The 22,137-nt window shown below is 53.7% G+C and overlaps 2 protein-coding genes across 7 annotated transcripts; one reads left to right on the top strand and one right to left on the bottom strand.

Moving 5' to 3' along the window:
- Window positions 1-3,681: 3,681 nt before the first annotated feature.
- USB1 (U6 snRNA biogenesis phosphodiesterase 1) lies at window positions 3,682-14,982 on the bottom strand. 6 transcript variants are annotated; one of them, XR_004425134.1, is made up of 8 exons: window positions 13,518-13,657; window positions 12,481-12,647; window positions 10,789-10,972; window positions 9,585-9,638; window positions 7,217-7,322; window positions 5,897-5,980; window positions 4,574-4,788; window positions 3,682-4,046 (listed from the first exon to the last, which is right to left on the bottom strand). XR_004425134.1 is itself a non-coding variant. In XM_033128003.1 (7 exons), exons 2-7 carry the CDS (start codon window positions 12,590-12,592, stop codon window positions 4,684-4,686), a joined length of 645 nt encoding a protein of 214 aa, XP_032983894.1. In that variant the 5' UTR covers window positions 12,593-12,647; window positions 14,788-14,982; the 3' UTR covers window positions 3,682-4,683. The 6 variants fall into 6 exon arrangements, 5 of the variants coding, with proteins under 5 accessions (XP_032983894.1, XP_032983893.1, XP_032983890.1 ...); XM_033128003.1 differs by lacking the exon at window positions 13,518-13,657 and adding an exon at window positions 14,788-14,982 and having other exon boundaries at window positions 3,682-4,788; XM_033128002.1 differs by having other exon boundaries at window positions 3,682-5,025.
- On the top strand, window positions 14,568-21,932 carry ZNF319 (zinc finger protein 319). The gene is made up of 2 exons (XM_033127998.1): window positions 14,568-14,705; window positions 16,748-21,932. The coding sequence occupies exon 2, from the start codon at window positions 16,986-16,988 to the stop codon at window positions 18,741-18,743; it is 1,758 nt and encodes a 585-aa protein (XP_032983889.1). The 5' UTR covers window positions 14,568-14,705; window positions 16,748-16,985; the 3' UTR covers window positions 18,744-21,932.
- Window positions 21,933-22,137: the final 205 nt, after the last annotated feature.

Here is a 22,137-nt window from a genome sequence, read left to right as displayed (position 1 = left end):
AACAGAGAAGGAGGTCATCTACATAGTGGATTAAAGTGGACTCTCCTGGGAATTTTAAGTCTCCCCATTTGGCATTTAGGGTGTGCAAGAATTAAGTAGGAACCTCAGTAAACCCTTGGGGCATAACAGTCTAGATATATTGTTGGTTATCCCAGGTTTAGGTAAACAAGTATTGGGATTCCTTATGAAGGAGAATTCTAAACCAGGTGAATATAAACCAAGGACTATGAAATATTGGGTGTTGGAAGGAATAGCAGACAGGATAGTCAGGATTAGGCACCAAGGCAAATCTGGGTTTGACGATTTTGATAGATCTCAGATCTTGGACTAACCCATATCCTTGCCTATTTGGTTTTTTGGTGGTGACAAATGGGAGTATTGCATGGACTAGACGTGGGGACTAGAAGGTGAATGGACTGTTTTATCTAATAAACCTTGGATTATTGGGCGGAGTCCCTCAAGTCCTTTTGTCTTTAAATGATATTGGGGAATCCAGGGGACAAAAGGTCTAGGTCATACTGATTGTTGCATCTGAGGGTCCGATGGTTCTGATCCCGATCTGAGACATGGCACTAAACACGGTGAAAGAGAACCAGAAATGGACAGAAGTTAAAGTGGCAAAGATCGATTTTACTAAAAAAAAAAAAAAAAAAAAAAAATTGCAATAGAGCGACTCCAGTATCCAATGGGCTCAATCCAAACACAACCAGAACAAGTGGAGATTTATAGCCGAGGAACAAATTGTGTGTGTGGCCGGGGGAGGGGCACTGGTGGATGGAAAATGACTAAGGGGAGACAGCAAGTCTGGGGGGATTCTGGCTGAAGGCAGGCCAGGGTGGTCAGAATCACGTGGCAGGTAGTGGGGATGGGGCGTTTGATCAGATATCAAGGGTGGGGAATTCTCACTAACCTGATTTAGCAGGATTCTGGATAAAACTGGATTCTAGAAGGAAGTACATGGATGGGCCTTGCTGGGGAGAGGGTTCAGGGAAGCCAGACTAACGTTTGGTCAAGCGACAACTCTTTGTCAGCATCGACAGTGGGTGGACATTATCTGGTCTTTGGCAAAGCTTCCTCAGGGAATGAAAGTTGGGGTTTGGAGAAAAGGTTGGGGCAATTTCACCCATTTCCACTGACTATATTCTCTGTGGAGTCCCTCCTTTGGGAAATAGATTTGTAAATTGTTTGCTTTGAAATTTCCTTTTGGGAAATGTACAGTGGACATCAGAAATGGACAACAGGGTTGTCTCAGTTTCACTGAACTCATCGCAATCTTTCACAATGTTTATTCCCAATCAGCCAATTAGGAAACAGTTTGCGTTTGGGGGCTACCTAATAAAGAGAGGAGCCCAGGAACCATGAGCAACGTGCCTACAGGCCAGCGGTCAGACCAGTGTAGTCACTGTTTCCTCTAGGCTGCAGCTTCCTCTCTTGGGGAGAATACTACCCTAGGGAGATGGCATCCCTGTGACCAGACCTTGAAGCTCCCAGTGATTGGTTCTGGCTCCGCAGGTAGCTTGAGGCCAAAGTGGGTTTGTACACCCATCCATCCCAGGGTGTGGCCAGCACCCCAGGCCTGAGGGGACCAGAAGGACTGAGACGTGCAAACTCCAGCCCTTTTGTCAGCCGCCTTTAAACGTTAGCCACATTTTGCCAATGTCGTTTCATCTAGACCTTAACCTCCCCCACTCCCTTTTTCTCTTGGAGCCTTTTGAATTAAAGCCCAGACACGTCATTTCACAGCAGTTTCCTTCTGAGACCCTGATGTAGTATGAGGGGTTGTTTAAACCGCTCTGGATTAGAAGCCAGGCCACAGGGCTCCTGCCCCAGCGAGTCCTGCCCCAGCACAAATTGAGTGGCAATCTTGAGCAAGTGATGTCCCCTCTTTGGGTTTGTCTCATTTGTAAAAGGAAGGTTCTGGCTCAGGTAGTGGCCGAGGTCCCTTGTTTAGTAAAGGAAAGACCCAGTGGATTGGGACCAGGACCAGGGCCCCCACCCCCACCCCTGGCCTCCCCACCACAGGCCTCTCAGGCTCCTGGTACCAAGACAAGGAATAAACAAACAAGCCGAGGTAATTTCCCTCTTCCTTGGAAACAAAGCTGGGGTGGTCTGGAGAGGCGTGTGGAGAGCCAGGAGTGCCAGGTGGAAATGGGCCAAACAGGCCGAGGGATGACCAGGACAATCATTTCCCTGCCCTGCAGGGAACATCTAAGGACACCGAGGCCAGATGTGTTGATTTTGCGCCCTCCCCGGTGTGATACAATCCCCACCAAGAGCATGTCTTTACTCCTTGCCAGCCTGCCTGGGGTGGACCCGGCCTGCTCTGGTCGTGCCTCTGTCTCCAAGCACATCTCCTCTTATGGAAGAGCCCCAGCTGCTTCTGCACTGTCAGCGGAGCCTGTTCTCCAGCAGCACACTCAACGTCTGGGCACGTGCCAAGCCCCTGCTGCCCAGCCTCCTCCGGCCCAGCCGGCCGCACACCCCCTCCCAGTGAATCTCCTACTTCCTTCCTCTATCACCACCTTTCATGCTCCATGGAGGAGCCAGTTATTGATCTTGGCCTATTTCTCCAAGTTGCCACACGCTAATTCCATCCGAGCCACATCCTCCCCCACGGGACCCGTGGGTCTGTCCTCCCAGGATGGTGTTGGTGGTGCTACATCACACCCAGCCCCCTCCCAGGAACAGCGAGCGCCCAGGATGGAGGCTGGGTGTCTCTGATGAGAAAAGTCTGGTGGTCTGTGCCCAAAGGACCTCCCTTGTTGGACGCTGGCTTCCATCCTAAAATCGGAAACTGCAGGAAATCGGGTGGCCGAGAAGTGCAGAGTTGGGGATGGGGCTTTTCCTCTGCACTCCCTGCCCCCCCGCACCCATGTTGACCATCCAGAGGGCCAGATGAGACTGATTCACCCGCCAGGTCAGGGGCTGGCACAGAGCAGGTATCATTAAGTGCTGGCTGCACAGCAGGTTTGCTGTGTTCCTTGCATGCCGGGAAGGAAGCCTGGCTTCTTTTCTCCAGATGACCTCAAAAGCCAGAGGAACCGACTGACCAGTCAGAATTGAATCAGCAGATCCATGCAGTGGGGTTGGGGAACAAGGCACAGAATATGACTTCCTGGGTCCTTCAGCGCAGTGGTTGGGAGTTTGCCTCAGGAAGCACAGAGGTGCAGGAGGCAGAGTGGGGAGCTAGGATGACAGGCCCGCATTCCCCACACCTTTCCCTCAGGCTTGGGGAGGAGAGGGGGAGAGCAGGGCTGACCAGGAGCCTGTGGGCAGGACTGAAGTTAGGCAGAGGTGGGGCCTTGCCTCTGGATTCTCATATGACCTCAGCAAGTCACTTAACCTGTTCTTCTATACGGGTGGAATTATCATTCCTACCCAGCTTACTTTTCAGGGGGGTTATTGGGAGGAATAGCTGAGAAGGTCCTAGAAAGGGCTTTGAAAAGTGTTCATAATATCAGGTCTTACACTGAGGAGGAATGGGGGTGGCGATCCCCTGCTAGGTGCCAAGTCCTGGGCTAGATGTGGTCTGTGCGACCGCTGGTGTGCAGGCCTGGCAGGCCAGGTGACCCCATCCCATCTTCACCATCTCCCAAGGGTCCCCCCCACCCCCAAACTGTGAAGCACGCTGGAGAAGGTGGTGTAGAGAACCTACTTGAACAGAAGCAGCCCAAAACAAAATCCAAAATAAAAACTGCAATTTTCATTTGTTGAACATAATTTAAAACGATAACAAAAATGTCTCTTCATCCATCACCAGAAATCCAGATGGCAACTGGAAAGGACTGGTCCTTCGCTCTGGTGAGGGCTTGAAAAATAAAAATCCTGTGCAATGCCTGGCCCTTCCTCACGTTCCCTCAGAAGACCCACAGGCCACAGCAGGCACTTGGAGGCCGCAGAAAGCGAACTCTGACCAGGGGAAGGCGCCGCTCTGCCTCTTTGGGAAAGCTGATGGGAGCCAGAGGTCACAGAACGTTGGAGGCCTGGCTTAAAGCCACCAGCAAGGCCAAAATGAAACATCTGCTCAAGTCTCCCCAGGCACCTGGCTGAGGGAGAGTGGGAAAAAGGAATGGAGAAAACTCATGCTGAACCTCCAATTAGCACCCTGTACCTGGGCCCTGAAATATCCCCTGCTGGCATAGGAGGGGATAAGACTGAAAATAAATAAGTAAAAGTGGCACGCTTTAAGGCGGGAGGGTGACAGACCCACTGAAGTTTCATCCTATGTCCTGGCTTGAGCAGGGATGAGCCAGGGTACAACGGTTTTAAAAATGCTGGTCTGAGGCCAATGGCATCACAACACAAACAGCTGAAGGGGTGTGGGGGAGTGTGAGGAGGGGCCATTTGTTGGAGGGGCTACAGTGGGAACTGTGGCTGCGTATGGGTGGGCTCACCCGGTGACCCCATTTTTTTTTTTTTTTTTTTGCATAACCACCTCAGACAGAGAACCAGGAAGCCCAGGTTGCCCTCTACTGGTGATTTCTGGGAATGACCACACCACAGCAGTAGGGGACCCACAACCCAAAAGGGCCAGGAGAGAACCAGTCCCTGGGACCACCAGGAGGGGCTGTACCTCCAGCTGGGCCTCCCAGTGGTAGGCTGGGAGCATCCCCACCACTTGAGCAGGCTCCTCCATCTCTGCCCGGCCTGCAGCAGGGCCTGGGATAAGGAGGGCCTCTGGTGTCACTTCAAAGGTATCGAGAAGAACTTGTTCCCAGACTTGCAGCGGACCTGCTCGGCGTGCACGCGTAGCAGCATCTCGGAGTCTTCAAACTCATCCACAATTTCCTTAAACCAGGAGCCGGGAGAGGACAGTCACTTTAGGGGAATCAGGGACCCAGAGGGCACTGCAAACAAATCCGGCCTACTGAAATCCTTCAGAGATTAGGCACCGCTGAGGGGAGACCGAGGGCCACGCAGGCTCCAGAGTCTGCACCTAGCTATCTTGTCTAATCACCTCTGCAATCTTGCAAGGTCGGTCCTATCATCCCAATTTTGCAGAGGAGGAAACGGATGCTCACAGCCCTAGATCACAGAATCCAATAAAACCAGGATTGAGATCTGGGTCTGCTGGAACCCCACACCGAGTTCTCTGCCACATCCAGCACGATCAAGCCAAGAGCAGAGGTAGCCACGTGATGATGGCCCATGCGATGTAGCTACCTAGCGTGCACATGTGTTGTTTGGCTTGCAAAATGTTTTTTTAAAAAATACAAATTAGTTGCCAACATTTGAAAATAGGGAGATTATACACAAAAATCTGGATTTCTGGCTTTTCTGGAAAAACAGGAGTGGTAGCAACACGAGGCCCACATTCCTGCACAGCAACACTCCCCACTGCCTCCCCGACCGGAGGCAGAGTGTCAGCTCCTCTAAGGGCTGACGGGAAAGTGAAATATTTCACTTACTTATCAAAATATGAGAAAGGCTACGAGGGTAGGATGTTCCTTACACCTGGCACGTTTCACTCATTTCCAACACCTGCCAGACCCCTGTGGGCACCCACGCCTTTCACCTCCGGGCCAGGGGCTAGGACTTCAGGGCAGGCCTGCAGCGTCCTCTCAGATCAGTGTTCCAGGGCAGCGCTTCTCACATTTGATTGTGTACACAAATCCCTAGAGAGCTTGTTACCATGCGATTCGGAGTTCTGAGGTCTGGGCTGGAGCCTAAGGGTCTGTAGTGCTAATAAGCTCCCAGGTGGTGCTCCTGCTGCTGGTCCAGCGCTGCGCTTGGAGGAGCCAGGTCAGGTGGTGGGGTCTCCTGCCATGGCAGTGATTTCCCAAGGGTTCAGGTTGGCATGCTCAACCCCCAGGGCCACTCAGCTCCCGTCGCTCCCCGACACCTATCCCCTTGCTTCTGGAGTTCGGCACCCTCTGCTCCCGCACCGGAAACTCACCTGGAGTTCCCTCAGGCACTGCCCTTCCAGCTGGAGACGCGCGTCACCCACACACCAGGCCAGGCTGATGTGGAAGGAAGGGTCCTGCAGAGGGGTGGCGGGGAGGCAGGGGGTCACCCAGGCGCCGTGGCAGGCCCAGACCTCACAGCGGGTTTGTGACAGAGCTGTCATGGCAACCCTGCTGGATCCCTGGCCTGCCCCCTGGGAGACCAGACCCTCAGTGTGGATCAGTGTTGATGGCAAGCGTCCTCCACAGAGGGACAAAGTAGCCCTGATTTGGTCCTTGCTGTGAACTGAACTTGCTATGAACTGTCCACCCCTTCCACTGCAACTCACAAGTTGAAGCTTTAACCTCCAATGTGATGGTATTTGGAGGTGGGGCCTTGTGAGATAATTACGCTTAGATGAGTCATGAGGCTGAGGCCCTCAAGGTGGGATTCGTGCCTGTGTAAGGAGAGCTGGTTTTCTTCTGTCTGCCCTGTGAGGACACAGCGAGAAGATGGCTGTCTACAAGTCAGGAAGAGAGTCCCCACCAAAAACTGGCCATGCTGACACCTTGATCTTGGCTCCAGAATCGTGAGAAAATAAATCTCATTAAGCCGCCCCGTCTATGGTATTCTGTTATGGCAGCCCATGCTAAGCAGTCCTGTTCACAGAGGCTTTCTTATACATTTCATAGCAAGTCATTAAATCTGGGATGCGGAAGACCATCCAGGCTTCGAGTCTACTTTCTGACCTAAAACATCTTGACAGATGACATGCTTTTTAAGATGAAATAAACAAAACCCAAAATGTCTAAAATTATGAAGAAATAATAATTGTTCATATTCATACTTACACAGGTCAGAATGGTTTAAAGAGAATTTATCGAGCAAAACAAACAGCGCTTTAAAGCCGTGGCATTCAACGTGGAGTCGAGTACCCCTGGAGGGCACGGGGCAAAAGTGCAGCAAGGTATGTGACGCTACAGCCTTCCTGGACTGTCAATTTTACTAAGAAATATTGGGGAGAACTACTTTTAAAAAAATATAAAAACAAACGTGAATACAATACGGAGTAGAAGATATACATCATGTACATATTTAGGATCCAAAAACAAGAATTCTAAGATTCTAGGAAATGTTGGACTTCGGGTGGGCTGCACATGTCAGACCCTCAGCTCCCCAGGGCTGTGTGTCCTCTGAAGGCTGGCATTCCGGACACTTGATATGGGAAGGTTCTGGAGGGCTCTTCAGTTTGCCTCTAACAAGGGCTACTTGAAGGCTTGTTTTACTCCAGTTAGAGATGGGCCAGTGGAGAAGAAAAGGCCCCGTTCATTACCTGGTAGAAAGTCGTGAGGTCAAATTCCTCCATGACTCTGTCTACTTCTGAAACCAGGTCCAGGAACTGGGTGTGCCCTGACGTGACCTCGAGCCCAACAAAGGTCCTGGAGGGAGGCAGAAGTGGAGACGACATGGGTGTGAGATGCACCACCTGAGAACATAAACCATCCGCAGCGGGACGGGATGCGACAGCCAGGAAGCCGAGCGGCCTGGACCATGAGAGCTTTCTCACCCCCATCTCCTGGTCGGTTCCCTTTCCTGCCCTCTCAACTGCCTCGTTCATCCACCCCTCCTCTGGCTGGAAACCTTCCTTCCCCAGTTCTGACCACACATCTCCCTTCCCTCTCCAGGGTCTCATAACCCTTGCAGGACCGCCTTCACCTGCCACTGCCAGTCTACAAGCCCCGGAGCTTCTGCACCCGTGCTCTCCATCATCACTCCTGGACCCTTTCTGGAGGACGTGGCTCTCTGGCACCAGCTACCCTCCCATAAACACTCATGTTCTCTCTCATCTTTAAAATCCCTCCGAGACCCTTTTCCCTCTCTCTCAAACCACACACTACACAGTCCGGGCTTGATCCCACCTCTCACCTCCTTGGCCGGTCTCCTCCACTGCCCTCTTTTCTTTCCAACCTCTACATGGACAAGGGTTGCAGAGTTCAGTCCTCAGCCCTCTTACCGTGTTTCCCCAAAAATAAGACCTAGCCAGACCATCAGCTCTAATGCGTCTTTTGGAGCAAAAATTAATATAAGAACCGGTGTGTTGTGTTATGTTGTGTTGTGAGGTGAGGTGAGGCGAGGCGAGGTGATGTGATGTTGTATAAGACCGAGTCTTATATTAATTTTTGCTCCAAAAGACGCATTAGAGCTTATTTTCGGGGAAACACGGTAGCTGCATCCTCTAGCAGGCAGATTTCACCCAGCCCTGCTTTAAATATCACACAGGCTCATGGGTCCCAAATTTCTATCTCCAGCTGGCACCTCTCCTGTGCAATATACTTGAGTATGTGCCATCTCCTGGGGGTCTAACAGGCAGTCAGATCTAAGAGGCACAAAGCAGAACTTTTGATTTTCACCCCACCAGTGCTTTCTATCACAGAAAATGGGGCCATTATTTACCCAGTTATTCAAACCCCAAACCTAAGAATCCCCTTACTTTGCACAGGTCCAACCCTGTGCAAAGGGTTAATTCCAGTTGCGCCTACTCTAGTATATTAGGAATGTGTCCAGTTCTTGGCTTTTCCACTGCTGTCACCCTCATCCAGGCCACCACTGGTCCTTCACTTGGACGGTGACACCTGCCTCCTCTCTGCTTTCCGTGTCTACCCTTGCTCCCTACACCTCTTCACCACTAGTACCAACAGACAGACATGGCCTAGTCACACTGACATTTACAAACATAAATCGGATCATGTCTCTCTTCTGTCACATCCCTCCAACGGCTTCCATGCCACTAAAATCCAAACTCCCTATCTTGACTTCGAAGGCCCTGCATGAACGAACCCTGCGTAACTTACGGCCTTCCACCCCTCCACCTGCTCCTCAGTCTCCTCAAAATCACCAATTGGACTCTTTCCTGCCTCAGAGTCACCTTGTTCGCTGTGTCCTCTGCTTGAAGGTTCCTACAGCGGCTCTTCCTAGGGTCCCCAGCAAATGCCCCCACTCTGGCCACTTCCTGGTACCCTCCTTGCTATCTGCTCCTCTCACATCACACAGTAGTTTTGAACAATCTCATTGACTTTATTATCTGTCTCCCTGCAGAATATGAGATCCCGAAGAGTAGAGACTGTGCTGAGCTTTTCATTGCTGAATCTGTAGGTGCTGAATAAATCTGCGTATAGAGTGAGTGAATGAACGAGCCCTCCTTTCAGAGGTGCTCAGAGAAGGCAGCTCGGTGAGTGGATCAGACAGGGAGGCTTGCTCTGAAGCCCCGACAATAATAATTTCTTCTTATATTCATCTAACACTTTAATACTTTTCGAAACTTGTCTGGCTTATTTGAACCTCACAAGGACCAATGATGAACGTATCAAGGGCAGGCATGTGACAGCCTGGAAACGGAAAGTCACAGAGGTGAAGATATGAGCTAAACATTAAATTGTGGACAGAGCTGGGCAGGAACCCAGGTTTTCTTTCAGTCTCAGGTTTTTTTCACTACACCAAGATGTTTTTCTCTACCTCTGCTCCTTCCTGCATGCCCCCTAGTTATTTCTCTTAATGAAAGGTTCAGATTTGGGAATAGCTGCTTTTGTAAAACACAAACAAACGAAAAATGGCAACAGACAAGGCCAAAAGCAAAGCATCGCCTCAATCTTTACTCCAGAGAATCTTCTGGAAATGACTGGGGGCAGAAGGGGGAGACTCACCTTGTTTTCTCTTGATTGGTATAAATCTTTACCCGGTTGGCAGTAAAGCAGAATCTAAAATTTAGAAAAAGAAAAGACCACATTTCAGGAACAATAATAAGAAAAAAAAACAGGAAAAAAATTTATGTTAAAAAAAAGGCCTTTGAAAATATAGTTAACTCATTTCATACTTAGTATTGTCACCCTATTATACAGGTGGTAAACTTAACCCTAAAATATTAGAGCTGGACAAGACCTTAAATAATTGCCCAGTCTAAGTAATACAGTTTCATCTGGATGCTAGCACAATTTTTACTTTATTAATAGCAGTTCATGCCATTAAATAATGTGAGACTACCTCAACTTTACTCACGGCAATTGTGAGTAAAGTTCACCAAGTAGGTGATAATAGATCATTTAAGGGCCAATTTGTTCCTTGCAGTTTAAAAAAAGACAATTCTGATCTAGTCGAAGAATTTTCCTTGTGTGGCTGAGCTGAGGGATTTGTGCCTGGGTGGCTTTTTTTGGCTTCTAGAACCAATGTCAGAGGATCTATAAAGGATGGCTTCTGGGCTCCCTCTCCCCGGCTGAGTCATTCAATAAACATCCATTTGATGCCTATCGTGAACAAAGCACCTGGAAAAAAGATGTGGGGTAATTCAAAGATAAGCTGCATTCCTGGGCCTATAGGAACTTGGGCTCCAAAGGAGGAGATGGACACGGGAAAGGTTGGGTACGAGGATGAGTAAAATGAGCTCTAGGGTGTACACAGCCCCAGGACCGGATGATCCCCAGGACTTGGGGATTCTGGGACAGTCTCAGTGAAGGAGCAGGGCTTTGGTCTGGCCAAACCTAGGAGGAAAGGCATGCCAATTAGGAAGAAGTACAAAATAGTTAAGGGAAAAAAAGCCCTAGGCTGGCAGACAAAACCAAAAGTGGGGTCCAGTTCAGATCCTTCACCTAGTCCCGTTTGAGGCAGCCACCACCACTCCCATGACCTGCACACAGATAAGGACTTGGAAGGCTTCCAGAGCTTACATGGCGTGCCCCAGGTCACACAGGATGAGGTGTACGGCAGGTACCTCACGTTCGGTGTTCTAACCTTTAGGTTTGGCCTGCTTGCTGGAATAATACACTCAGACCCACATGCCCACAGTAGCTCAGGACAGGAAGAGGACCTGGAGGGGAGCAAGATGAGAGGCAGAGGGGATCACTCGGGACTCACCTCTGGCAGGAAGCCATGCGGTCTTTCAGAGCCTGCACGAAGGGGAGGATCCAGTGATGACGCAGAACCACGTTCTGGGACAGGCTAAGGTGGAAGGCCTCCATCCTCACCAGCCGGGGGACATATGTCTGGGCATGGAGCAGCAATGCGTCAAGCAGGTCCAGGAAATCCTCCCTGGCTTCATCTGGAGTGGGAGAGTGAAGAGCGTAACACACATATGCTCACTGTAAAGAATTCAAGTAATAAAGACATATACAAAGGAGGGAGCAGGGGCCCCTGAAATCCCATCACCTACAGCGATGGTCTCCAAGCTGTTGTGAGCACACAGGCCATTAATAAAACAAGTTTGCACACATACCTGCAATGAACTTGTATTTATTTATAAATTATGAACGTGTGCTGCTCTATAAAATTGTGTGTTAGAAAATGCACACTCTCAAGAACAGAATTTAAAGATGAGATAAAAAGATACACCTAAAAACGTCCTAATAACTCTTCTTCTCACCCTTAATGGATCATTTTGACCTCTCCCCGAAGGCACACACACCCCATTTTGAAGCCACTACCCTAGAGGTAAACACTGTAAAATTTGGTTGCCTTTATTTCCCCAGTCTTTTCTCAATGCATGTACTAATGTATATATATTTGATTTGCTAAAAAAGACGAGCGTATACCATTCAAACTGTTCTTCCACTGGTTTCTTCATATAACACTATGTGTTAGACACCCTTCCTCTCAGTATAGAGATCAAGCTCATGATTACAGCTCCACAGTAATCCATAATGAGAAATTGTGCATTTCTTTAATCGGTCTCCTATGACATATTTAGAATCTCCAGATAAGACATTTAGCATGCTCCCAATTTTTCACAAATACATAGAACACTACAATGACCACCAGCCTATGTTCACATACTTATTTTTTACCAGGCATGTGACTAGAGCTGCATGGTTAACAGTCTGTTCACACCCAGCATGTTACTCAAGTTGCCCAAATGTCTTGGTGAGTAGGTAGTATAGAGAATCATTCCCATCTATGGATGGGGAAATGGAGGTTCCAAGAATTTACTTGATCTAACACAAAATAGTAAGAGTCACCACTTTGTCTGTGTATTGTGATAAGAACTTGCATAGATGATCAGATTCAATCTTCACAAAAGTCCTAGGAGATAGGCATTACTATTATCCCCATTTTAGAGATCAGGAAACTGAGGGTCTGAGAAGTCCAGTAACTTACTAAACAGCACCCAGGGTAGTGGGTAGTAAAGTGAGGTCTGACTCTGAAGCTTGGGCATTTTCTACTTTCTGCCTGCCACTCACTTCTTAGGGCTGGGGTGGGACTTGACCCCAGCAAACCTAAGGCCCTCTTAGAAATCAAGAAGTGCCAGCTGCAGCAGCACTCTGGGATGGCCTTGACACTCTGACCTATCCCCTGCCTTGGTCACCTGCTCACGAGCAGGGAGAACATTATCCCCAGGGTTAATAAAAAATATTTCAGGCAATGATTTGAACACGGAAACTAATGGACAGAAAAATTCCCCAGTTCTTGGACTTCATTCTCTCTCTGCTGAGTTGAGCTCTTTCCCACCACCAATGTCATGGGCTTCTGGCTTCTTCCTCCTGGTTGGAGCCAGCTTCCTCCCATCAGGAGGCACCTATCAGTCTCACCACTTGCCTTTCACACGGTACTCACATGGTGTGTAGACATGGGTGGCCCAGTTGCCCCGTTCGTGGGGAAAGGTGCGCACGCGGCCCCCATGTTTTGCACTGTCATCTTCAGGCGCCTCCTCGGTGCCTGGGAACATGTGCAGCACACTGTCCGGTACTGGCAACCTCTGGCTGGGGACGGGGCTCTGGCCACTGCAGGAGAGTAAAAGAAAACAAGCACATATATCCTCTGAGCATTCTCCACCTCTGTAAACACAACAAAAGTTGTAACCCCTTGTACAGGGTGACTTCGCATCTATTTCCCACCAGCTGCTATAAGCAGCTTCTAGATAACCACAATGCTCTTTCCCCAGGATTGTCTCATTGGGGTCTCCCAGGGACTCTGAGAGGCAGACCTTAGCAGGGTGCATGGTCCTCACCGGAAACGACTGAGCCGGCAGCAATATGTGGTTCAGAGGTCACCTTCCCTAACTGGACAGGGATAACTAACTGAGCTGGAATAGCACCTTCTAGCTCTGTGGTCGTGGGCCAGTCGTGTGCCCTTTGTGGGCCTCTTTCCTCTTTTCCTATCAGGTACTTCTACCTGATAGAACTATTGTGAGAGCAACTGAGATAATGCTTGAACAGCACTCAGCAAGCACGAGGCCTGGCACTTAAGAGCCTAGGCTCCACGAAGTACGGGACTTCCATGGTTTTGTTCACTGCTGAGTCCCCAGTCCCGAACCTGGTGCAGAATGGGCGCTCGATGACTATTTATTGAGTGAATGAAAAAACTCTCCAACGCTTTAGCTATTACTACTGCAACTGTGTGAAATGAAAAAACAGACCTAGAGTGGCAGTGATGCGTGCCAGGAGATAGTCGACCAGCGGCAGAGGCTGGACCAGAATCCATGTTTCCTGTCTCTTAAACCTGGCCTCGCCAGAGAAGATGGGCACCCAGCGCCCCTACTCCTTCCCTGCGGAGCAGCTCCGCATCCTCCCATCCTCCCCCAGACACTCTGGTCCTCGTCGGGGTCTCACGCGAACCCGCACTCTCCCACGAAACGCTTCTTCGCTCCTCACCGAGGGCAGCCTCCAGCCCCGGTCTCGGCCTCATCCTCAGAGCCGCTGCTGCTGTAGCCCACCAGGGGCGCCGCACTCATGGGGCCTCCCCAACAACAACAGGGCAGGCCAGGCAGCAGCCTCACGGCGCACCCGGAATTCCGCGGCGCCGGAAGTGCCCTGCTGGGGGCGGGACCTGTATTAGCACCTCCTCGGGGCGCGGCCTGGAGGGGCGGGGCCCGGCGGGACCCAGCCGAGACTCTACCCACCGAGACCACGCTTCCTGACACTCGCTGCGCGTTGAGGGCACCCCGGAGGCTCCCAGTGCCCCCCCCCCAGCCTCCGTGTGCCCACTTCACAGATCGCTCCGGGAGCTGACCTCTGTCTGCGGCTCTGTCTGCAGCCACTCGGGGTCAGACCTCCCAGCCACGCACGGTCCCTGGGTCAGCGGTCAGCGCATTTTAGACACAGCGGGGATTCCTGCCCTCGAAGCCCGGTCGGGACCAGAGGTCCCGGAGCCCCCTACTCAACACGGCCCAAAGTCCGAGCTCTAGGGCCCCTCCCCTAAGAACACGCTGAGCTGTCAGAGGCGTGTCAGTCCCAGAAAATCAGGGTGTCTAGGAGGCCCCTCCTCTCAGGTGCAGGGGTCGGAGGTGCAGGGGTCGGGCCGGGGGCCGGGTCCCGAGAGCCCTTTCCGGTAAGATCGAACAGGGTGGTCGGAAGCTAAGCGCCCTCCCTGAGTCAGCTGAGGCGTGCGGGCCAGGGCTACTGGAGAACCGCCCCGCACATCCGGCTGTCCGACCCGGCCTGGCCCGGCAGAGGGGTCCCCGGCAGGGGGCGGCCTCGCTCCGCGCGGTCCGCTCCTCCTGCAGCCGCCGCCGCCCCGGCTGCCGCTCCTCCTCCGGCCCCGCCTCCTTGGCCCCCGCGCGCCCGCCTGTCCTCCGGTCTCTGCAAGGCCATCAATCCGTTCGCCCGCCCTCCCACCGCTCCTCCGCCCGGACCCGCTATCCCAGCCGCGCACGTCGCTTCCTCGGTTCCAGCCACCACTAACCCGTCCCACGCCCCCGGGCCGGCCGCCACCGCTACTCGAGGCCGGGGATTGGCAGCGCGCGTAGGCCGCGTCGCCGCGGATGGAGCCGGAATAAAGGGGCGGCCGAGAGAGCAGCCGGTCGCCACTCGCCCCGCGCCTGACCCCGCGGCCTGGAGCAGGTGAGCGGCGGAGCACCCGGGGCCGCGTCTTAGGGCCACTCCCGCGCCCGCCGCACGCCTTCCGCAGCCAGCCCCGCCGCACCTCCAATCCTCTGGCCCGACCCGGTGGCCTCTGAGCTCCTGGGCGGCCCAGTCCGGCCTCGACGCGCAGCCGCTTCCCGGGCCTGGCCTGCGGCCCCGGGGCCTTCCTCGGGCCCGGTCGCCCACGGGGCCCGCGGTCGGGTAGCAGCGGTCTGGCCATTCCCGGCGAGGGCTGACAGGAGGCAGCCCAGCTGGGCGGGCGGGCAGTGCCGGCCGGGAGGTGATCGGCTTTCATTCGGTTTCCCAGAGAGGAAGAAGGGCAGGGGTGGGGCGCAGGTGGGGGCCTCCCCTTGCGTTCCTTCCCCTAGTCTCTCCTTCTCTTTGCGGAGTGATCAGAGGCCTTCTGGCTGCACCTTCTTGGAGGTGGGCAGTGGAAATGGGGGCCCCGGGTCGGGGACCTTGTGTCTGGCAGCTATTCATGACCGGGGAGGGGGGGAACGCGAGTGGGGGGGAGAAAGAAAAACAGTTGAGAGTTGAGTTGGCGCAGCTGGATCTGCACCGTGCTCGGAGTAGCCCTGCCTTCTCTCTTTCCTGGGAAGACTTAGGCACTTGCTTGCTTTTGCAACCTGCTGCCTCCATCCAGAGCAGCGCTCCTTTCCTTCTTCCCTTTCCTGAAGATGCTGAGGATGACAGCTTTTAGCCTGACTCTTATATTGCTGTGGCAGAACAGTTAGAGGCCAGACTGGCCTGTGAAGGCATCCCCCTCCGTCTCCTCTTTCCCTCAGGAGAGAACTTAGAAAGTTTTCAGTGTTCGAGGCAGAGGAGCTGGGAACCTGAAAGTGGGTTACATCTGATTCTAAAAGTTTCTCCCTTTCTGCTGTCATTATCTTATGCTGCCACAAAGTGGTGAGTTAGAGATTTGCCTGGGCTGGATTGTCTCTCTCTTCCATTGATTATCTAGAATGTTATAGACTTGGAGCAAGGGAACAACAGGGTTGTCTCAGGAAAGGTGAGGAGAAATACTGTGGTTAGCATGCTACTTCCACATTGCAGAGGCAAACTCACACTTGCTTACGTCTTCCTGCAGGCCTTAACGCCATCAAATTCAGAGGATTTAGGACTGTTTTGGTGCGCTGGGAGATGACTAGAGTGGGGAAGTTCTGCTGTGTAGACATCGAGGCTGGGGATGGAGGGTCTGTGGACTTATCATCTAGCCCCATCATGCATTGGCTTAGGTCCCTCAAGGCCCTCCAACCTGTTGTGTGGAGAGAGAACAGGCACGTGGTCAGAGTGGAGGGCCTGGGCAATAGTTGAGAGAGATGTGGGCCAGCTTCTCACAGGAGGAGGTTTTTGAGATGGTTCTTGGTTCCATGTAGTTGTTTTAAATATTGACTGACTGAGGCCATCTGCTGTTGGGCCCTCAGATCTGGGAGGCCTGGCCTCTTAGACCCAGCAGGCTGTTCTCCTGAATTGAGATTCAGGGCAGCAATGGGAGAGGAGCTGGCAGGCCCCAGGGAGGCCTCAACCAGAGCCTCTCTGCTTTTATCTAGATTTTGAATATACTGGGCTTCCAAGTAAGAATTTATTTGCAAAAAAGGTTATGCTGTTAAATTATTGTTTTGGACACTATGGCCCTAACTGATCAGTCTTCCCCTCCTTTTCTTGGAGCATGAGCAGAATTTGTGACTTCTTTGTGTTGTGGGCAGATCCATCCCAGACTCCCACCTGTGAGACAGCTGATTAAAAAGGGTTGGCAGTGGGAGGCTGGGATGCCCTGGCCCAGGGATGGGGAACTGAGGGTAGGTGGCTGTGGAGACAGCCGCCATCCCCTTTGTTGGAGGAGCTGAGCTGCCAGTACTTCTTTAGTGTGTGTGAGGGGAACAGCTCTCCCAGCCCTGAGCCTCTCTTCCTTCCCTGGTGTAGTTCGTATTAGTGTGGCAAGTGCAGGTACCACAGGGAGAGGGCCCAGGGAACAGCTGCGTGTCCCTGCCTCAGTCTCACGATTTCTCTCTTCTCTACAGAACCCATCATCGGGGAAGGCAGAGCCTTCCTGGCATTGCGGGCATCCTGCCTGGAAGACCCCTGTCCTGTAGGCAGAGTCTTGGTTAATGACTTGGGCCGTCTGACCAGTCCCTCTTCTGTGCCTTGTCTGAGGTCCTTGTCCATCCCTGAGCCCAGGCAACTTCTCTCTGGGTTGGTCCACTTTAAACGGGGAAACTGAAGCCATTACTCTCCAAACCCTGTTTCATCTTCCCAAGCATGTCAGAAAGCTGGCAGCAGCCACCACAGACGCAGCCGCAGCAGCCACAGCCACCACAACCTCAGCACCACGCGGAGCCACCACCGGCCCTCGCGGAGCATGCGCTGCCCCCAGGCACAGCGGAGAACCCCCTGGGCTGTGCTGTGTATGGCATCCTCCTGCAGCCGGATGGGGGCCTGCAGCCCCCACAGCACACGTCCCTGCAGGCAGCAGGCGAGCCAGGCCCCAAGTGTGGTGTATGCGGTCACGACCTGGCACACCTGTCCAGCCCGCATGAGCACCAGTGCTTGGCGGGCCATGACCGCTCCTTCCAATGCACGCAGTGTCTCAAGATTTTCCACCAAGCTACGGACCTGCTGGAGCATCAGTGTGTGCAGGCCGAGCAGAAGCCCTTTGTCTGTGGCGTCTGCAAGATGGGCTTCTCGCTGCTCACCTCGCTGGCACAGCACCACAGCGCACACACTGGCGCCGGTGGCCTCGTGAAATGTTCCATCTGTGAGAAGACCTACAAGCCCGCCGAGGTGGCGGAACCCGCGGCCACCGCGGCCCCCTCGCTGCCCCCAGCGCCCCAGCCGCCTCCTGTCGCGCCTGCTGAACAGGCCGACAAGCCCTACAGCTGCCCCATCTGCCAGAAGCCCTTCAAGCACCTGTCGGAGCTCTCGCGGCATGAGCGGATCCACACGGGTGAGAAGCCGTACAAGTGCACGCTGTGTGACAAGAGCTTCAGCCAGTCGTCGCACCTGGTGCACCACAAGCGCACGCACAGCTCAGAGCGCCCCTACAAGTGCGCGGTCTGCGAGAAGACCTTCAAGCACCGCTCCCACCTGGTGCGCCACATGTACGCGCACTCAGGCGAGCACCACCTGTTCCGCTGCAACGTGTGCGAGCTGCACTTCAAGGAGTCGTCGGAGCTGCTGCAGCACCCGTGCACGCCGAGCGGGGAGCGGCCCTTCCGCTGCGGGGAATGCCAGAAGGCCTTCAAGCGGCCGTCGGACCTGCGGCAGCACGAGCGCACGCACAGCGCCGAGCGGCCCTTCAAGTGCGACCTGTGCCCCATGGGCTTCAAGCAGCAGTACGCACTCATGCGGCACCGGCGCACGCACAAGACCGAGGAGCCCTTCAAGTGCGGCCTGTGCGAGAAGGGCTTCGGGCAGCCCAGCCACCTGCTTTACCACCAGCACGTGCACACTCTGGAGACCCTCTTCAAGTGCCCCGTGTGCCAGAAGGGCTTCGACCAGTCAGCTGAGCTACTGCGGCACAAGTGCCTGCCAGGCGCAACCGAGCGACCCTTCAAGTGCCCGGTGTGCAACAAGGCCTACAAGCGGGCGTCGGCCCTGCAGAAGCACCAGCTGGCCCACTGCTCGGCAGCCGAGAAGCCCCTGCGCTGCACCCTCTGTGAGCGCCGCTTCTTCTCGTCCTCGGAGTTCGTACAGCACCGCTGCGACCCAGCCCGGGAGAAGCCGCTCAAGTGCCCTGACTGCGAGAAGCGCTTCAAGTATGCATCAGACCTGCAGCGGCACCGGCGCGTGCACACCGGCGAGAAGCCCTACAAGTGCCCCAATTGCGACAAGGCCTTCAAGCAGCGTGAGCATCTCAACAAGCACCAGGGTGTGCACGCCCGCGAGCAGCAGTTCAAGTGTGTGTGGTGTGGCGAGCGCTTCCTGGACGTGGCGCTGCTGCAGGAGCACAGCGCGCAGCACAGTGCCGCTGCCGCCGCTGCCGAGGGTGCCTACCAGGTAGCTGCCTGCCTGCCCTGAGTTCCCGGCCGGCCCACACCAGGCCCGGCTCAGCCCAGCCTCCTCTTCGGAAGTCCTCACCCAGCTCCATGTTCTGAGACCTTGTGCATGAGAACAGAAGGGCACTGGGCAAGTGGAGGGGCCTGGTACTCCTGATTCCCCCTTCCCCCTGGAGGTGGGGGTTCCAGATTGCTGTGGCTGGTCTTAATTCCACAAACCACTTTCCCCTTACAGGATTTGCTTTTTGAGAGCCATCAGCCTTCCTTGTGTCTGGGGGCCTGGAACCAGACTGGAAGTCAGGTGGCCTCTCTCCACCCCGAGGAGGGGTTGGTGCCAGCCCAGCCCAACCTTCCCAAACCTTTCAGCCTATTTAGAAACCAGATGGATTAGGAAACAGGATGGTTGTGGTAGGGCCTGGTAGAAGGCCTGGACCAGGAGGTGGGCTGGGTGTAGGGCATTCCCTTTCAACTTGCTGTTTGAGGGAGAAGGCCAGCTTCGTAAGGTAGTCTTGGAGACAGGAGGGCAGACCCTGAGCCACAGGCCTCCATCCAGGGGGAATGCCTCCTCCAGGTTTCTGACAGGTGAGGTGAATGGGAGGGCTGCACATCTGTGGGCTGGTCTGCCTGGAGAGCTATCTGCCTAGCCAGAAGGGAAGAGACAGTTCTCCTGTGACACACTCAGCCAGGACAGTGCCCAGTCTGGACAGTGCTTTCCATAGGGAAAGAAGGCAAGGCAGCCTTTGTACCGAGATCTAATCCTGGTGTTTTGGAAGCACCTCTCCCACCTTTGCAGCATGGTTCCAAGCTCTGGTGGAAATGTGCTCTCAGCCAGACAACGGCTGATGTGAAAGAAGGGAATTGTCAGACCACCTAGTGCCCCCAGAGGAAACAGTCCCCAAGCCCATGATCTTCCCAGTGGATGCGACAAGTGTCCTCCCCCTTGAATTATGTGAACCAAAGCGTCAAAGGCAAGGCCCCAATCAGCATCCAGCCCTGTTTCAGGGCCAAGACCAGGCCTGCGTATTCAGGGTGGGGCAGGTGAAAGGACTGTACAGAGCCCCCCACCCATGGGAACCCATCCCCGTCAGGCTGGCTGCTGACCTGGACCCCAAGGATCTTGCATTGCCAAGATGCCCTGAACAATATCCAGCTTCTTCCAAGGCCAGAGAAGTCTCCCCTGCGTCCTCCTAGGGTCCCCCAGGTCTCTGGCTGACCACAGGGGTCATATTGCTGAGGGAGTCCAGGGCACAGGAAGCAGGCAGCGGAAGAGGCTTGTTAAGGAAATCAGTAGGTGGATGGAGTCAACTGGTGTCACTGGGTGGCATCCCCCTTCAAGTTGCTGTTTGAGGGAGAAGGCCAGCTTCATAAGGTAGTCTTGGAAACAGGAGAGCAGACCTCCTTGGGAAGCCCAGAGAACTTTCGGTGTCAAAATGATGATTTTGAACCCAGCTTTGCTCCTGCCCTCCTCCAGCCCCCTTCCCTGCTGGTGGGTCTTAAAAGAAGACTAGCCAGTGCAGCAGAGGCCCAGAGGAGCAGAGAGCCCTGTCTTGTCCCATCTCACCTTAAGAAGTCTGAAAAGTACACGTCCGCCGCCTCCCTCTGACCGGGTTCCCGTCCTGTGCCTGCAGAGGGGCTGGTCCTTCCCCTCGGTGCTGGCTCTCAGTCACAATGCCTCAGAAGACACGGACCCCAGGCTGACAACAGTCCCAACTGCTAATGTTTTCCTTTCGTTTTGCTTTTTAAAAGCAGTTGTTATACTGTTCCTAACATTGTATAGTTAATTTCACGTCATTTTGGCTCTTCTATGAAAATGTGAGAATTTGGATTTTTAAAAAGAATGCCTCCCATTTTAGATAGCCCCCTTTAATGTTAATATATAGTGAGTCCAATGTATGCTTTAGAAGTAAAGACATTGACCATCACAGACCAAAACACCACATGTTCTGGTCATTCTTCCACAGGGGGAGATGGGACGTGGGGAGGTAGAAGGAGGTGTGCAGGCTTGGGACTGGGACATAAGGCGGGGTTCAAATCCTGAGTTTTGAACGTTTTAGTTGTGTGACTTTGGGCAACCACTGGGAACTCCCTCTTTGGGACTCAGTTGCCTGTTTGTGAAATGGGGAGGTCAGCCCTTGCCTTGCTTGGCTGTTGCAAGAATTAAATGGAATCATGTATGGAGGCCGTGGTGGGGACGATGCTCATGGCACCAACTGCGGGACACCTGGGACCTTCGGAAATGGCCCTGCAGCCGCTTGAGCTCTTTGGGGTTTAACCGCAGCCCTGGCAAAGAAGCTGGGCCGGGAGGGACCAGAAGCTCATGGAGGGACGGAAGCTGGGGACAGCCTGGTAAGCATGAGAGCTTGCTCAGCCCCGTGGAAAACCAGGGCCCGGCCAGACAGACCCTGGCGCTGAGGATCATCGCCTGCTCTTGCCCCACTCCCATCTCTGTCACACAGCGATCCATCCGGCTGTATGCCCAACCCCGCCGCCTCTCACCTCAGCCCTTCTACACCCCCTTTCCTGTCTCCCAGTGGACCAGCTGCGATGTGGGCTCCTTCCATTTCTTAAAGGGAGGGTGGAGGTGGGAGGAGAGGGAGAAACAACCTCCACAGACCTGGGCATCGGAGAGCAAGTGGAAGGTGGTCAGCAGGAACACAGGAACCCAGGCCACTGAGGCTTAGTGGAAAGGCTGCGGGGACCCCAGATGTGACTCAGACCCCACACTCATTCCCTCTGTGTGTTTGGCCATAGGAGGTTTGGCCTTGAGAAGCCATGTTGTTCCTTCCTGCAGGTGGCCGCCGCTCGGCAAGAGGACACCCAGAGCCCATTGTATCTGTGCCAGGCTCGAATCCCAGCTTCCCTTCTGACTGAGTGGTCTTAGGCAAAACCTACCCACCTCACCGCGATGCCTGGAAAGCACTAGCATGTTTGGTGCTTTATACCTTCAGGTTGCCCTTCCTGCATGGATGACGGTCTGCGTGTGCCAGAGGCTGCTGGAGCCCTGGCTGAGCATGGCTGAGCTCACATGGAGCTTGCAATGACTTTTTTTCCTTTGTCCCCACCCCTACCTCCCCTCACAAAGCAGTGGGGCTCCTACAGCCCCCACTAGCCCTCAGCCTCTGTGCTCCAGCCTGAGCCCAAACCAGGACAGTGGATGGAGCCCTGGCCTGGGAGCCTATATGCTCAGGTTCAAGTACTAGCCCTTTGTTGACAAGCGACCTCAGGCAGATATCTGCCCACCTTGGAGCCTTAGTTCCTATCTGAAGCAGGACTTGACTCCTGATCTCTGACGGTCTGATTCTGGAAAGGTGAAGGGTCCACCTTTTCCCTCCCTGCCTTTCCTGGCCCTCGGCCTGCTCTTCTCCGTCTCTTGGTTGTGACAGGTCTTTCTTGGTTGTGACAGGAACAGCACGAAC

The sequence above is a fragment of the Rhinolophus ferrumequinum genome, chromosome 15, assembly GCF_004115265.2.
Source record: "Rhinolophus ferrumequinum isolate MPI-CBG mRhiFer1 chromosome 15, mRhiFer1_v1.p, whole genome shotgun sequence".
Taxonomy (NCBI): domain Eukaryota; kingdom Metazoa; phylum Chordata; class Mammalia; order Chiroptera; family Rhinolophidae; genus Rhinolophus; species Rhinolophus ferrumequinum.
Note: the sequence above shows the minus strand (reverse complement) of the source record. Positions and strands in the feature narration are given on the sequence as shown.